The sequence below is a fragment of the Oncorhynchus tshawytscha genome, linkage group LG33, assembly GCF_018296145.1.
Source record: "Oncorhynchus tshawytscha isolate Ot180627B linkage group LG33, Otsh_v2.0, whole genome shotgun sequence".
NCBI classification, from domain to species: domain Eukaryota; kingdom Metazoa; phylum Chordata; class Actinopteri; order Salmoniformes; family Salmonidae; genus Oncorhynchus; species Oncorhynchus tshawytscha.
This window is the reverse complement of record NC_056461.1, coordinates 21,574,791-21,591,414: the sequence shown is the minus strand read 5'-3', so window position 1 is coordinate 21,591,414 and position 16,624 is coordinate 21,574,791. Positions and strand designations below refer to the sequence as shown.

At 41.4% G+C, this 16,624-nt stretch overlaps 1 protein-coding gene across 3 annotated transcripts in view; it reads right to left on the bottom strand.

Moving 5' to 3' along the window:
- Positions 1-10,968: 10,968 nt before the first annotated feature.
- LOC112230969 (F-box/WD repeat-containing protein 5) overlaps positions 10,969-16,624 on the bottom strand; it is a 30,318-nt gene continuing 24,662 nt past the window's right edge. For all 3 annotated transcript variants that reach the window (XM_042311129.1, XM_024397419.2, XM_024397420.2), the window contains exons 7-9: positions 12,697-13,025; positions 12,260-12,472; positions 10,969-11,960 (exon numbers count right to left, since the gene is read on the bottom strand). In XM_042311129.1, coding sequence (XP_042167063.1) covers positions 11,687-11,960; positions 12,260-12,472; positions 12,697-13,025 — 816 coding nt within the window. In that variant the 3' untranslated portion in view covers positions 10,969-11,686. The remainder of the gene's footprint in view (positions 11,961-12,259; positions 12,473-12,696; positions 13,026-16,624) is intronic.

The window sequence follows — 16,624 nt, the reverse complement described above, 5'->3', positions numbered from 1 at the left end:
AATAATGACAAAGGAAAAACTGGTTTTTAGACATTTATGCAAATGTATTAAAAATACAACTTAAATATTACATTTACATTAGTATTCAGACCCTTTACTCAGTACTTAGTTGAAGCACCTTTTTGCAGCGATTACAGCCTTGAGTCTTCTTTGTTATGACGCTTACAAGCTTGGCACACCTGTATTTGGTGAGTTTCTCCTATTCTTCTGTGCAGATCCTCTCAAGCTCTATCAGGTTGGATGGGGAGTGTTGCTGAACAGCTAATTTCAGGTTTCTCCAAAGATGTTCAAGTCTGGGCTCTGGCTGGGCCACTCAAGGAAATTCAGAGACTTGTCCCAAAGCCAGTCCTGCTTTGTCTTGGCTGTGTGCTTAAGGTTGTTGTTCTGTTGGAAGATGAACCTTTGCCCCAGTCTGAGGTCCTGAGCACTCTGGAGCAGGTTTTCATCAAGGATCTCTCTGTACTTTGCTCCGTTCATCTTTTCCTCAATCCTGACTAGTCTCCCAGTCCCTGCTACTGAAAGAGCAGATGCAGCATGATGCTGTAGTGCCAGGTTTCCTCCAGACGTAACGCTTGGCATTCAGGCCAAAGAGTTCAATCTTGGTTTCATCAGACCAGAGAATCTTGGTGCATTTTAGCTAACTCCAAGCAGGCAGTGGGACCTTACCAAATCATGTCCAATCAAGATGTAGGAACATCTCAAGGATGATCAATGGAAGCAAGATGCAGCTGAGCTCAATTTCAAATCTCATAGCAAAGGGTCTGAATATTTATGTAAATCAGTTGTTTCTGTTTTTCATTTTTTATAACTATGTTTTTTTTTTTTTATAATCTAAAAACCTGTTTGTCATTATGGGGTATTGTGTGTAGATTAATGAGGATTTAATCAATTTTAAAACAAGGCTGTAATGTAACAAAATGTGGAAAAAGGGAAGGGGTCTGAATACCTTCCGAATCCACTGTATATACACTACTGTATGGTGTGCATAAGTACACCACAGCATAGACATATAAAGTAAAGATATGATTCAATACATTATCATATTATAAATGAATTATATAAGATAACTGTTATAAAGTGATAAGCTGAGGAAGCTCCTTCTCTTTTCAAATACTAAATGCATCTTTACTTTCAAATAACAAGCTTATTTCTAGATATAGTGAGCTCACTCATAAATACCCTTTAGCAAGCTATTATATATGCCAGGGATGGGCAACTGGTGGCCTGCGGTCCCCTTTTGTAGGCCTGTGGACCAATAAAGAAAAAAATAGGTTCGGGTAGGGGGGGGTGTATGGATGTGGGTACGCAGAGTCACAAGGAAACTGTGGACCCTCGTTAGTTCTGTTTTTTGTTGGCCTCATCCAAGTTGCCAATCCCTGATATAAGCAATTGTATTGAATATAACAATGGAGTGTTTCTGAATGTTATTTACTTGTGACGGGCTCTCTTTCTTGTGTAAAGTGAAGAAGGACAATATAGATCTTAACATTAACACACGCTACAAGTAGATCGCCTTCACATTATTCTGGGTTATTCATTATCTATGTGTGATTTACTGAAGCATTTATGGTTAAGCTTTTATGATTAAGTTTCTGCATGTGTTCATGTAGATCTAGTATGAATCTTTAAATACCCTATAGCAAGCTATTATACAGTGGGGCAAAAAAGTATTTAGTCAGCTACCAATTGTGCAAGTTCTCCCACTTAAAAAGATGAGAGGCCTGTAATTTTCATCATAGGTACACTTCAACGATGACAGACAAAATGAGAAAAAAAATCCAGAAAATCAAAATTTTTATGAATTTATTTGCAAATTATGGTGGAAAATAAGTATTTGGTCAATAACAAAAGTATATCTCAATACTTTGTTATATACCCTTTGTGGCAATGACAGAGGTCAAATGTTTTCTTTAAGTCTTCACAAGGTTTTCACACACTGTTGCTGGTATTTTGGCCCATTCCTCCATGCAGATCTCCTCTAGAGCAGTGATGTTTTGGGGCTGTTGCTGGGCAACACAGACTTTCAACTCCCTCCAAAGATTTTCTATGGGGTTGAGATCTGGAGACTGGCTAGGCCACTCCAGGACCTTGAAATGCTTCTTACGAAGCCACTCCTTCATTGCCCGGGCGGTGTGTTTGGGATCATTGTCATGCTGAAAGACCCATCCACGTTTCATCTTCAATGCCCTTGCTGATGGAAGGAGGTTTTCACTCAAAATCTCACGATACATGGCCCCATTCATTCTTTCCTTTACACGGATCAGTCGTCCTGGTCCCTTTGCAGAAAAACAGCCCCAAAGCATGATGTTTCCACCCCCATACTTCACAGTAGGTATGGTGTTCTTTGGATGCAACTTAGCATTCTTTGTCCTCCAAACACGACGAGTTGAGTTTTTACCAAAAAGTTCTATTTTGGTTTCATCTGACCATATGACATTCTCCCAATCTTCTTCTGGATCATCCAAATGCTCTCTAGCAAACTTCAGACGGGCCTGGACATGTACTGGCTTAAGCAGGGGGACACGTCTGGCACTGCAGGATTTGAGTCCCTGGCAGCGTAGTGTGTTACTGATGGTAGGCTTTGTTACTTTGGTCCCAGCTCTCTGCAGGTCATTCAATAGGTCCCCCCGTTGTGGTTCTGGGATTTTTGCTCACCGTTCTTGTGATCATTTTGACCCCACGGGGTGAGATCTTGCGTGGAGCCCCAGATCGAGGGAGATTATCAGTGGTCTTGTCTTCCATTTCCTAATAATTGCTCCCATAGTTGATTTCTTCAAACCATGCTGCTTACCTATTGCAGATTCAGTCTTCCCATCCTGGTGTAGGTCTACAATTTTGTTTCTGGTGTCCTTTGACAGCTCTTTGGTCTTGGCCATAGTGGAGTTTGGAGTGTGACTGTTTGAGGTTGTGGACAGGTGTCTTTTATACTGATAACATGTACAAATAGGTGCAATTAATACAGGTAACGTGTGGAGGACAGAGGAGTCTCTTAAAGAAGAAGTTACAGGTCTGTGAGAGCCAGACATCTTGCTTGTTTGTAGGTGACCAAATACTTATTTTCCACCATAATTTGCAAATAAATTCATTAATAATCCTACAATTTGATTTTTCTGGATTTTTTTCCCTCATTTTGTCTGTCATAGTTGAGGTGTACCTATGATGAAAATGACAGGCCTCTCTCATCTTTTTAAGTGGGAGAACTTGCACAATTGGTGGCTGACTAAATACTTTTTTGTCCCACTGTATATGCCAGGGATGAGCAACTGGTGGCCCGCGGGTCCCCTTTTGTAGGCCTGTGGACCAATAAAGAAAAAAATGGATGTGGGTACGCAGAGTCACAAGGAAACTGTGGACCCTCATTAGTTCTGTTTTTTTGTTGGCCCCACCCTCATCCATGTTGCCAATCCCTGATATAAGCAATTGTATTGAATATAACAATGGAGTGTTTCTGAATGTTATTTACTTGTGACGGGCTCTCTTTCTTGTGTAAAGTGAAGAAAGACAATATAGATCTAACATTAACACATGCTACAAAGTAGATCGCCTTCACATTATTCTGGGTCATTCATTATCTATGTGTGATTTACTGAAGCATTTATGGTTAAGCTTTTATGATTACGTTTCTGCATGTGTTCATGTAGATCTAGTATGAATCTTTAATTATCACATCCATTAAATTGACAGACTAAGATTTTTTTTTAATGTGCGTGTATGTGCGTGCGTGTGTGTGAGAATTATGTTCCAAAAAAATGTATGACATAGTACTGTTGTACCTGATTAGGGCTGTTGCAGTGACCTTATTACTGCCACACCAGCAGTAAAATCCCACTTGACCATTGAATCGCCTCAGTGTTTTCACACTTGGTCCCTTTCAGACAATTTTTGTGAACTAAGTGCAGTTTGCTTAAAAAAAAATTCAGTGTGCACACTCCAAAGGAACGCATACCCCTCTAAAGAGCCCCAGAAGCGAACCGAACTGAGACCATCTCAAGATGTGGTCTGAGTTCGGTGCACTTGAATTCCTCGGTCCGGTTCCCTTTTTTAGGGCAATGTGAACACAAAGCCACTCCGGTTCGCTTGTCATTATTCCCGCACCAGACACTAGAATACTGCAACACCGTTTCCTCTGCCATAACCCAAGGAATTAAATCATCAACATGTATTGATCACATCTTTACTAATGCTGCAGATATTTGCTTTAAAGCAGTATCCAAATCCATTGGATGTAGTGATCACAATGTAGTAGCCATATCTAGGAAAACCAAAGCTCCAAAGGCTGGGCCTAATATAGTGTATAAGAGGTCATACAAGACATTTTGTAATGATTCATATGTTGATGATGTAAAGAATATTTGCTGGTCTGTGGTGTGTGATGAGGAGCAACCAGACGCTGCACTTGATGCATTTCTGAAAATACTTATTCCAGTTACTAATAAGCACCCATTCAGAAAATGACTGTAAAAACTGTTAAATTGCCTTGGATTGATGAGGAATTGAAAAATTGTATGGTTGAGAGGGATGAGGCAAGAGGTATGGTAAATAAGTATGGCAGCCCAACTGATTGGCAAACGTACTGCAAATTTAAGAAATCATGTGACTAAACTAAATAAAAAGAAACTACACTATGAAACAAAGACATTATATAAAGCAAGATAGTAAAAAGTATTGGGGCGCCTTAAATTACATTTTGGGAAGAAAAGCCGACTTAGCTCCTTCATTCATTGAATCAGATGGCTCATTCATCACAAAGCCCACTGATATTGCAAACTACTTTAATGACTTTTTCATTGGCAAGATAAGCAAACTTAGGGATGACATGCCACAATAAATGCTGACACTACACATCCAAGTCTATCGGACCAAATTATGAAAGAAAATAATTGTACTTCTGAATTCTGTAAAGTCAGTGTGGAAGAGGTGAAAAAATGGTTGTCTATCAACAATGACAAGCCACTGGGGTCTGACAACCTGGATGGAACATTACTGAGGATATTAGTGGACAATATTGCCACTCCTATTTGCCACATCTTCCATTTAAGCCTACTACAGAGCGTGTGCCCTCAGCCTGGTTGGGAAACCAAAGTCATTCCACTACCCAAGAATAGTAAATCCAATCAAAGTTTATTTGTCACGTGCGCCGAATACAACATGTGTAGACCTTACAGTGAAATGCTTACTTACAGGTCCTAACCAACAGTGCAATTTGTGAGTAAAACATAGGTATTAGGTGAACGATAGAAATAAAAAAACAACAGTAAAAAGACTGAAAAATAACAGCGGTGAGGCTATATACAGTAGTAAGGCTATATACAGGCACCGGTTAGTTGGCTAATTGAGGTAGTATGTACATGTAGGTATGGTTAAAGTGGCTATGCATATATGATAAACAGAGTAGCAGTTGCGTAAAAGAGGGGTCAGTGGGTGGTGGGGAGGACACAATGCAAATAGTCCGGGTAGCCATTTGATTACCTGTTCAGGAGTCTTATGGCTTAGGGGTAAAAACTGTTGAGAAGCCTATTGGACCTAGACTTGGCGCTCCGGTACCGCTTGTCATGCGGTAGTAGAGAGAACAGTCTATGGCTGGGGTCTTTCACAATTTGTAGGGCCTTCCTCTGACACCGCCTGGTGTAGAGGTCCTAGGTGGCAGGCAGCTTAGCCCCAGTGATGTACTCGGCCGTATACAGTACCCTCTGTAGTGCCTTGTGGTTGGATGCCGAGCAGTTGCTGTACCAGGCAGTGATGCAACCAGTCAGGATGCTCTCGATGTTGCAGCTGTAGAACCTTTTGAAGATCTGAGAACCCATGCCAAATATTTTAGTTCCATGAGGGGGACTAGGCTTTGTCGTGCCCTCTTCACGAAGCCCCCTTTACTGGCTCAAATAGCCGACCAATCAGCCTGTTACCAACCCTTAGTAAACTTCTGGAAAAAATGGTGTTTGACCAGATACAATGCTATTTCACAGTAAACAAATTGACAACATAATTTCAGCATGCTTATAGGGAAGGACACTCAACATGCACAGCACTTACACAAATGACTGATGATTGGCTGAGAGAAATTGATGATAAAATGATTGTGGGGGCTGTCTTGTCAGACTTCAGTGACTTTGAGTAAAGCCAGAATGTCTATTTATGTGGATGACGTCAGCTACTGCAGCGACTGAAATGACTGCAACACTCAACAAAGAGCTGCAGTTCGTTTCAGAGTGGGTGGCAAGGAATAAGTTAGCCCTAAATATTTCTAAAACTAAAAGCATTGTATTTGGAACAAAACACTCACTTAACCGGGCAGCATGGCTGGCCCTTGGATGTACACAGAGAGCTAATATTAATAATATGGATGTAAATCTCTCCTGGCTGAAAGTGGAGGAGAGATTGACTTCATCACTACTTTTCTTTTTTTTGAGAGGTATTGACATGTTGAATGCACCGAGCTGTCTGTCTAAACTACTGGCACACAGCTCGGACACCCATGCATACCCCACAAGACATGCCACCAGAGGTCTCTTCACAGTCCCCAAGTCCAGAACAGACTATGGGAGGCACATGGTACTACATAGAGCCATGACTACATGGAACTCTATTCCACATCAAGTAACTGACGCGAGCAGTAGAATTTGATTTTTTTTTAAAACAGATAAAACTGCACCTTATGGAACAGCGGGTACTGTGAAGCAACACAAACATAGGCACAGACACACACAATAACACACGCACTGTACGTACACATGGATTTAGTACTGTAGATATGTGGTCGTGGTGTATTAGGGGCCTGAGGGCACACAGTGTGTTGTGAAATCTGTGAATGTATTGTAATGTTTTTAAAATTGTATAAACTGCCTTAATTTTGCTGGACCCCAGGAAGAGTAATTGGGATCCATAATAAATACAAATACAAATAACCCCTCACATTGGAACCACACGAGGGAAGATGATGATGTGCAGGCTCTCAGAAGAAATCTTGCTGTTTTGGGATATTGATTAGCGATTGTCAAGGAAGCACAGAAATTCCAAAATATGTGTGGCAATTTTAGTTCAGATTATTTATTTGCAATATGTGATCTATAAAGAGAGCTACATAAGCTGTTTTATTCACTTGTGGGGTTTGAATAGTGTGAGAAGGCAACAACATATTTGGTGAGAATCACAACATCGGGTACAAAATCAATTCTAGCTCTTAAAGGGACAGTAGCCTATGGGTATACAACTTTCAATTTAATCTACAGTTATTCTTTTGCTATGTATTCTGTTACTATTTAACATGTAAATATTATTGTTATCTTCTGATTGCATTTAGTTAAAAGATGACACATAATTGTAATCTATTAGCTTCCAAAATGTTGTTTTCAAGGTAACAACACTGCCATCACGCACAGATGCGCGCAACTCTTGGCGGCAGTAAGAAAGCCATCGCCATCTGCACCCATTCAACATAGCCTTGATTTATTACTTCTAAACAAAGTCACTTTTTGTGGTTCTTATACGCTTCCAATGATTTAAAAAAATTCTTGCTTGAACAGTCGGTAAGAGGTTATATTTGGTTATGATCTTTGCAAAATAACTATTTTGGATGCAGCGGTTGTTAGCTAGAATGCTAAAGCTCATTGATATAGGCTGTAGCAAAAGCTTGCCAAAGAGCCATTTTACTGGTTGAAGTTTTTTTTTTTTTTTTTTTTTTTTTAAGTATAATGTACACTCAGCAAAAGAAGAAATGTCCCTTTTTCAGGACCCTGTCTTTCAAAGATAATTCGTAAAAATCCAAGTTTATACACCGTTTCCCATGCATGTTCAATGAACCATAAACAATTAATGAACATGCACCTGTGGAACGGTCGTTAAGACACTGACAGATTACAGACGGTAGGCAATTGAGGTCACAGTTATGAAAACTTAGGACACTAAAGCGGCCTTTCTACTGACTCTGAAAAACACCAAAAGAAAAATGCCCAGGGTCCCTGCTCATCTGCGTGAACGTGCCTTAGGCATGCTGCAAGGAGGCATGAGGACTGCAGATGTGGCCAGGGCAATAAATTGCAATGTGTAACAACACCTGCACAGGATCAGTACATCCGAACATCACACCTGCGGGACAGGATGGCAACAACAACTGCCAGAGTAACACCAGGAATGCACAATCCCTCCATCAGTGCTCAGACTGTCTGCAATAGTCTGAGAGAGGCTGGACTGAGGGCTTGTAGGCCTGTTGTAAGGCAGGTCCTCACCAGACATCACCGGCAACAACACCGCCTATGGGCACAAACCCACTGTTGCTGGACCAGACAGGACTTGCAAAAAGTGCTCTTCCCTGACGAGTCACGGTTTTGTCTCACCAGGGGTGATGGTCGGATTCGCGTTTATCATAGAAGGAATGAGCGTTACACCGAGGCCTGTACTCTGGAGCGGGATCGATTTGGAGGTGGAGTGTCCATCATCGTCTGGGGCGGTGTGTCACAGCATCATCAGACTGAGCTTGTCATTGCAGGCAATCTCAACGCTGTGCGTTACAGGGAAGACCTCCTCCTCATGTGGTACCCTTCCTGCAGGCTCAGGAAGGGTTCTGTCAGCAGCCATACTGCTCGTTTTGTCCATGATTTCCTGCAAGACAGGAATGTCAGTGTTCAGCCATGGCCAGCGAAGAACCTGGATCTCAATCCCATTGAGCACGTCTGGGACCTGTTGGATCGGAGCATGAGGGCTAGGGCCATTCCTCCCAGAAATATCCGGGAACTTGCAGGTGCCTTGGTGGAAGAGTGGGGTAACATCTCACAGCAAGAACGGGCAAATCTGGTGCAGTCCATGAGGAGATGCACTGCAGTACTTAATGCAGCTGGTGGCCACATCAGATACTGACTTTTGATTTTGACCCCCCCACCCCCTTTGTTCAGGGACACATTATTCCATTTCTGTTTGTCACATCTGTGGGACTTGTTCAGTTTGTCTCAGTTGTTGAATCTTCTTATGTTCATACAAATATTTACACATGTTAAGTTTGCTGAAAATAAACACAGTTGACAGTGAGAGGATGTTTCTTTTTTTTGCTGAGTAGTTGATTTGAGATATGCAGCAATATTTGTAAACACAGGAAGGGGTATACTGTAGCTGTCCAGTAACATGTTCTGGTGGAATGACTTGTCCTGCACTTAGTAAAAACCCAGAGTGCATTGAGTGAATGTTGGAAAAAGATGTTGGTCCCTTAACAAAGCAATATGAATGCAAAGAGGACTCGGAGCACAAAATAGATGAAGTGACCTGGTAAGAGTTTAAAGTCAAGGGGAGTGTGAATATGAAAAGAACAGAGTTCTTTAGCTTTTCTTTTTACCCCTGAGTTCGGTTCATTTTTTAACCTTTATTTAACTAGGCAAGTCAGTTAAGAACAAATTCTTAACAATGATGGTCTACCAGGAACAGTGGGCTAATTGCCCTTTGTTGAGGTGCATAATGACATATTTTTACCTTGTCAGCTCGGGGATTTGATCTAGCAACTTTTTGGTTACTGGCCCAATGCTCTAAGCACTAGGCTACCTGCTGCCCCATTTAAAGAGGACTATATGTGAAGATACCCTTAATCTCTTCTTATGCACTCTGGACATGCGTTAGTACGCAACTCACTTAAGACCGTTGTAGTGGAAGAGTGAGAGAAGGTGATATACTTGCGACGTGCACTGAGACCCAGCATGACTCAATATAGCCACTATATGTTTCTCTTAATAACTGCATAATGGTGCAAGTTAGACATGCTCATTATAGACATACTGAGATGTGATGTAAGGCTCACTAGATTGCTCCAGAGATGTACAGGGCCTGTTGCATGTATTTACATATTGGAATCAGATTGAGACATTTAGTTTATATTCTACATAATGGTTGGATAATTTCCACACATCTACAGAATGATGACCCCCTCATTCTCAGTGATGGGGAATTCCACCAACACAGATGCCATTATACAAGTAATAGCCTACCTCACAGTACACGTGACAAAAAAAAATGAAAAAACAAATTTAAGATGTCTTTGGTACATACTTTGTCTAACCTATACTCAAATTAAACAAATTCTAGTAAATCACCTTTGAGTGTGGACTGTATTATGATGCATACTGGATGGACTGGTTACCTTATGCTACGCTCCAAATGTTCTATCCATGAGTCTGGGAGAGAGCATGTAGGCCTAAGTGATGTTGGTTCATTGACTGTGCAGGGAGGCTTAGTTAAGCCTACAATTATAGTAAATTAGTATTTGATTTTGAATATCTCAGTAAGAGAATTATTATATTTCTAAGACATTTAAGTTTTGTATCATTCACAACTCAATCTAGTGTGTAGGACCTGTTTCAAATAATCATTTTCACACTCAACATTGCCACTTCATATGCACACTCGCTCTGGAATGGGAAAATATCCTTTATTTTATTCAGCTAAGTTCAATTATATTCTTACAATAAAATAGTGGCATGGAACTTTAGCATATCCTGTCTGCTAAATCAACTAGCCTACATCACATAACCAAATAACCCATTAGGCCAACTCATTCTGTCCTTCTGAAATACATACGTTTTAGACAGGTCTAAAGAAAATGTATTGTGATGTGGTATATTAAATGGATTTGTTACTTTTTTTAAACGTAGATGTCCCAAAGGCTTGCATCAGCGGCTTGTAGCAGGTTGTTTTTATGGAGATGCTGAACGTGTTTTCTAATTAACAGGCCATTACCATGAGAACAGCAGTCATTTGCATGACAACCAGCTGACTAAATTTCATGACTGCCACAGTCCTATAGCTGATACAGCTAAATAACTGACTGTGGAGAAAATAAACTACCTGAAACATAATGGATCTTTTGACAAAACTTATTTTGCATCTGTCCTAAAGAAATTGTGGTAACTTAATATGTTGACCGTCTTTGGTTGAGTACTTGTGTGTTTGGCTCTGATCATAACTGAAGACAAGGAACTTAGATTGAACCTATCATGAAAGTGATAGAAATGTCTTATTTATTTTTTTAAAAGTCACTCAAAGCTGGCGTAAAGTTTCAGAATAGCCAGTGAAAACAAAACAAAAAACAGACATTTAAAAACAAACTTTTACAACATGTTTTTATGCATGACGAGAGCTGGGATAGGTCTCTCCAATCAGAGGTCATTTCAGATGTCATGATTGCAGATCTGCGGACATCACTAATGTGATGGTACAACCAACATAAAAAAAACGTGAAAGACTATATATAATTACTCGTATTGACAGAGCGAAATACTTAAACCGAAGACAAGAAATGCGGTGATCTTTGACCATATTTTAGTGTCTCCTTTTCCTTTAGTGAACAAACTATCATTTTATCTCCTGAAGTCCTCTCCAATGTTTCTTCTCCAGTAGTTCATTCAATAATTGGAAACATGATCGTTAAACCCCCCCCCCAGACTTTGCAAAGGTCCAGGAGGAACTTGTCTGATCTTCACTGTAGGAGCAATTCACCTTGCTATGTGTCACCTTAAATAATGACATTTATGGAGAGGACTGTTGCACCTCCTTCTGGCTTACCCCAGCTCTCACATGTACCACAATGTGTAGGCAGCCATAACACAGTGAGTTCAAGGTAAAAGTGTGATTTGCCCACACTGAAGATAACTACTGGAGAGTGCGTCACCCATGAGTCTTTCCCCCCACTATCTCCAGTCCCCTTCTGCCTGTCTCAGGGTTTCCCGTTGACAGAGGGGGTCTTCTTGTTGCGGCCCAGCCAGGAGAGGAGGCTGCGTGGGCGTGGGGGGCGGGCGGGCGTCTGGGCCAGGCGGACCATGCGTGGCGAGCGCCAAACCTTGATGGTGGAGTCGTCGCTGGCGGAGAGCAGCAGCTCCTGGTCGGCCGGGCTGAAGGCCACAGAGTTGACCACGTCGTCGTGCTGCAGCCGCGCCAGGCAGATGTTGTAGTGGCGGTCCCAGATGTAACCGTGTTTGTCCTCTGCACCACTAGGGGGAGAGCGATAGACCAGTCACTGGTGAATGACTAAAGTAGGTGATTTCTGTGCTCAGTTCAACTTCATAAAACTAATTCTGAACAGTATTATGGTGTTATCAAATCAGAAAATATGCATATGGTAAGACATGTCCTTCATATAATCCACACAATTTCTCCGTTAGTATCGGACACAAACGCCCAATACCTTTACACAGACAACTTTTAAAAAGGGATCCGAAATTCTTTATAAAACACCACCATAGCGACCCCATACTGCCTGTAAATGTTAGAGCAGACTTGACATATGTACCTGGCCACAAAGTCTCTGCTGACGTCCAGGAAGATGAAGAAGCACTCGTCGTTGGGCGTGAAGGCTCGGTGAGCCCTCAGGCTCCGTCTCTCCTCCCGCAGGCTTTTCAGGTCAATAACGTGCAGGTCGATCTCCTCGGCAATGGGGGGCGGAGACATGGGGTCAGAGATCACGCAGCCCGCCGGCCAAGCCCGACTGTTCACATACAGATACCTGGACAGACGGACAACAGCATGGACATACTTGTTCAAGGTGTACTTGTTCAGCATTATAAACAAAGTGAGGAAAGCAAGGTGATTTGCAAAACAAATAGTTACTATGACAGTCATTCAAGGGGTTTCAGGTACACTCCTCCTGCAAAATCTTTGCCCCTGTAGCCATGCCAACCAAGTTATCCAGCCTCTTCACACTACTACTCATGACTAACACTCACTCACCTGTGGTCTGGAGACAGACCCATGCCAATGATGTGGCCGTGAATGTCAATCACATGGTCCAGAGAGTCAAAGAACTCGTCAGTGCTGCGCTCCTCCCCCAAAACAGGCCCAGACGTGGTCATCTGGTCAGGCATGATCCGCTTGATGCCGATCTGGTGGGGGGAGTAGGTAAGGCTGCCGGTGGTGAAGAGCAGGTAGGTCTTATCCTCTTCGTCCCCAGGGGCCGAGGAGAGCACGTTGGGGTCTGGGGCCTTGGTGTGGGTTCTAGCCATGAGCCGGGCCCACTTGGTCTCCAGCTCCCTCGCCTCTGAGGCCTCACTGTGACGACCCTGAGGGCACCAGAGGGAGAGGGGAGAAAGGATCAGCGAATACCAAATCAAGATTAGGGATGGGCACAGTTAATCGAATATCCGAACAGATGTTAGTATTCGATTACTTGAGTTGGTCTTTTTTTTTTTTTAATCTATATTTTTTTGGCCTATTTTGACAATGAAAAAGTTGTTACAAATGTAATTATCCTTGTGACATTGTTACCTAAAAGGATATACCATGACATTTTAAATACTTAAATGGCTGCTTTGCACTTTTTATCTCAAAGTCAAATAATTTCTGGATAACAATTAAAAGGGGAAATCAGGAGTTGCTGCATCCATTTTTGGACTTATGAATTAATTGTACTCATTGATTTTTAAAATAATATATAAAACGTATAAACGTCTCATGAGCTTAGTTCCACTGTCATTACCCATCAGAACCCAAAATATAAGTTTGTTTTACTCCAATGTTTGTTTACAATTTCTTACAAACTATAGCCTCAAAACATGGTTAAAACTATAATTTTGATATAATGGATGGTCGGTCCTTGCATCCATAGCGCTCTATGAACTTGAGTGGTTAAATTTCTCCAGGCCCAGCCATCAGATTTTTACTGAACCAGGGAGACGGCTTTGTTATTATTTTCTACTGCAGATTGCCGCGTCAAGTACCTTACTGTGATTTTGACCATTTCAATTGAAAACAAAAGAAACACAATTAGCTTCTTAGCAAAGAGCAATATCTCAAGCATGAATTTTGCTAGGACTGTCGGAGTGGTCTGAGTGGGAAACTGAAAATTAGATGTTATTGGCAGAGAGGTTTGGAACTCTTTCTTATCTGTCTATTAATGAATTTACCGCCTGGTGACATCACAAGACAGGCAAAACAGGCTAAAATTTCAAGCAGCATTTTCAAACAGCTCTTTCACCAAAAGGGGATAATTTTCGCAGTATTATTCAAACCTCATTGTGAAAATATACAGTGTACAAAACATCAGGAACATTCTCTTTGCATAACAGCTTTCACCTGGTCAGTCTATGATCCCTTATTAAATCCACTTCAAATCAGTGTAGGAGGGGAGGAGTTGGCCTCCAACTACTCTTAAAATGCAAGTAAAACGAAATGCATGCTATTCAACCGATCACTGCCCGCACCTGCTCGCCCGTACAGCATCACTACTCTGGACGGCTCGGACTCAGAATACGTGGACAACTACAAATACCTAGGTGTCTGGTTAGACTGTAAACTCTCCTTCCAGACTCACATTAAGCATCTCCAATCCAAAATTAAATCTAGAATTGGCTTCCTATATCGCAAAAAAGCATCCTTCACTCATGCTGCCAAAAAAAAAGCTGACCATCCTACCGATCCTAGACTTCGGTGATGCCATCAGTTTTGTCACCAAAGCCCCATATACTACCCACCATTGCGACCTGTACGCTCTCGTTGGCTGGCCCTCGCTTCATACTCGTTGCCAATCCCACTGGCTCCAGGTCATCTATAAGTCTCTGCTAGGTAAAGCCCCATTATCTCAGCTCACTGGAAACCATAGCAGCACCCACTCGTAGCACATGCTCCAGCAGGTATATTTCACTGGTCACCCCCAAAGCCAATTCCTCCTTTGGTCGTCTATCCTTCCAGTTCTCTGCTGCCAATGACTGGAACGAACTGTAAAAATCTCTGAAGCTGGAGACTCATATCATATCACTAGCTTTAAGCAACAGCTGTCAGAGCAGCTCACAGATCACTGCACCTGTACATAGCCCATCTGTAAACAGCCTCTATCTACCTACCTCATCCCCATACAGTATTTATTTAGCTCCTTTGCACCCCAGTATCTCTACTTGCACATTCATCTTCTGCACATCTACCATTCCAGTGTTTAATTGCTATATTGTAATTACTTCGCCACCATGGCCTATTTTTTGCCTAACTTCCTTATCTTACCTCATTTGCACTCACTGTATATAAACCTTTTGTTTTCTTTTGTTCTACTGTATTATTGACTGTATGTTTTGTTTATTCCATGTGTAACTCTGTGTTGTTGTATGTGTCGAATTGCTATGCTTTATCTTGGCCAGGTCGCAGTTACAAATGAGAACATGTTCTCAACTAGCCTACCTGCTAGTGTCCCATCTGGCCAACATCCAGTGAGATTGCAGAGCGCCAAATTCAATTACAGAAATACTCATTATAAAAATTCTGAAAAGATACAACTATTTTACATAGGTTTAAAGATGAACTTCTTGTGAATCCAACTACGGTGTCAGATTTCAAAAATGCTTTACGGCGAAAGCATACCTTACAATTATTTGAGAACATAGCTCAGCAGACAAATCATTACAAACAGTAACCAGCCAAGTAGAAGAGTTACAAGTCAGAAATAGAGATCAAATTAATAACTAACATTTGATGATCTTCACATGTTTGCAATCAGAAGATATTCATTTATTTAATAAATGTTCCTTTTGTTCAATGAAGTCTCTTTATATCCGAAAACCTCTGTTTTGTTTGCGTGTTTTCTTCAGTAATCCACAGGCTCAAACGCAGTCACAACAGGCAGACAAAAAAATCCAAACTGTATCCGTAAAGTTCATAGAAACATGTCAAACGATGTTTATATTCAATCCTCAGGTTGTTTTTAAACTAAATAATCGATAATATTTCAACCGGACAATGACGTCGTCAATATAAAAGGTAAACAAGAAAGGCACTCTCTCGGTCGCGCGCATGAAAAAGCTCTGACACAGCAGGGTCCACTCATTCAGGCTGCTCTTACTCCCTCATTTTTCAGAATAGAAGCCTGAAACAATTTCTAGACTGTTGACATCTAGTGGAAGGCATAGGAACTGCAATTTGAGTCCTAAGTCAATGGATACTGTAATGGCATTGAATAGAAAACTACAACAAAACATTTTTCTTCCTGAATGGATTTTCTCAGGTTTGCGCCTGCCAAATCAGTTATGTTAATACTCACAGACATTATTTTAACAGTTATGGAAACTTTAGAGTGTTTTCTATCCAAATCTAGTAATTATATGCATATCCTATCTTCTGGGCCTGAGTAGAAGGCAGTTTAATTTGAGCATGCTTTTCATCCAAAATTCCAAAATGCTGCCCCCTACCCTAGAGAAGTTAAATAAAGGTGGGGGAAAAAAACAGGTTAAAGAAGGATTTTTAAGCCACGAGACACAGATTGTATATGTGTGCCATTCATTGATTGAATGGGCAAGACAAAAGATTGAGTATCAAGACTGGTCCACCATCCAAAGGACATCCAGCCAACTTGACACAACCTTGGGAAGCATTGGAGTCAACATGGGCGAGCATCCCTGTGGAACGCATGACACCTTGTAAAGTCCATGCCCCGACGAATTGAGGCTGTTCTGAGGGCAAAAGGGGATGCAACTCAATACTAATGTTTTGTACACTCAGTGTATATAAAAGACAGTACATCACATGTGACTGCACTGGGCCTTACTTACGTATTGTGGTTCCTGTACAGGAACCAAAATCAGCGAAAATGTCAGAGCGCCACCTGTAGTACTCGATAAAACTCAAACTTTCATTAAAACACACATGCAAGGTACTCAATTAAAGCTACACTCGTTGT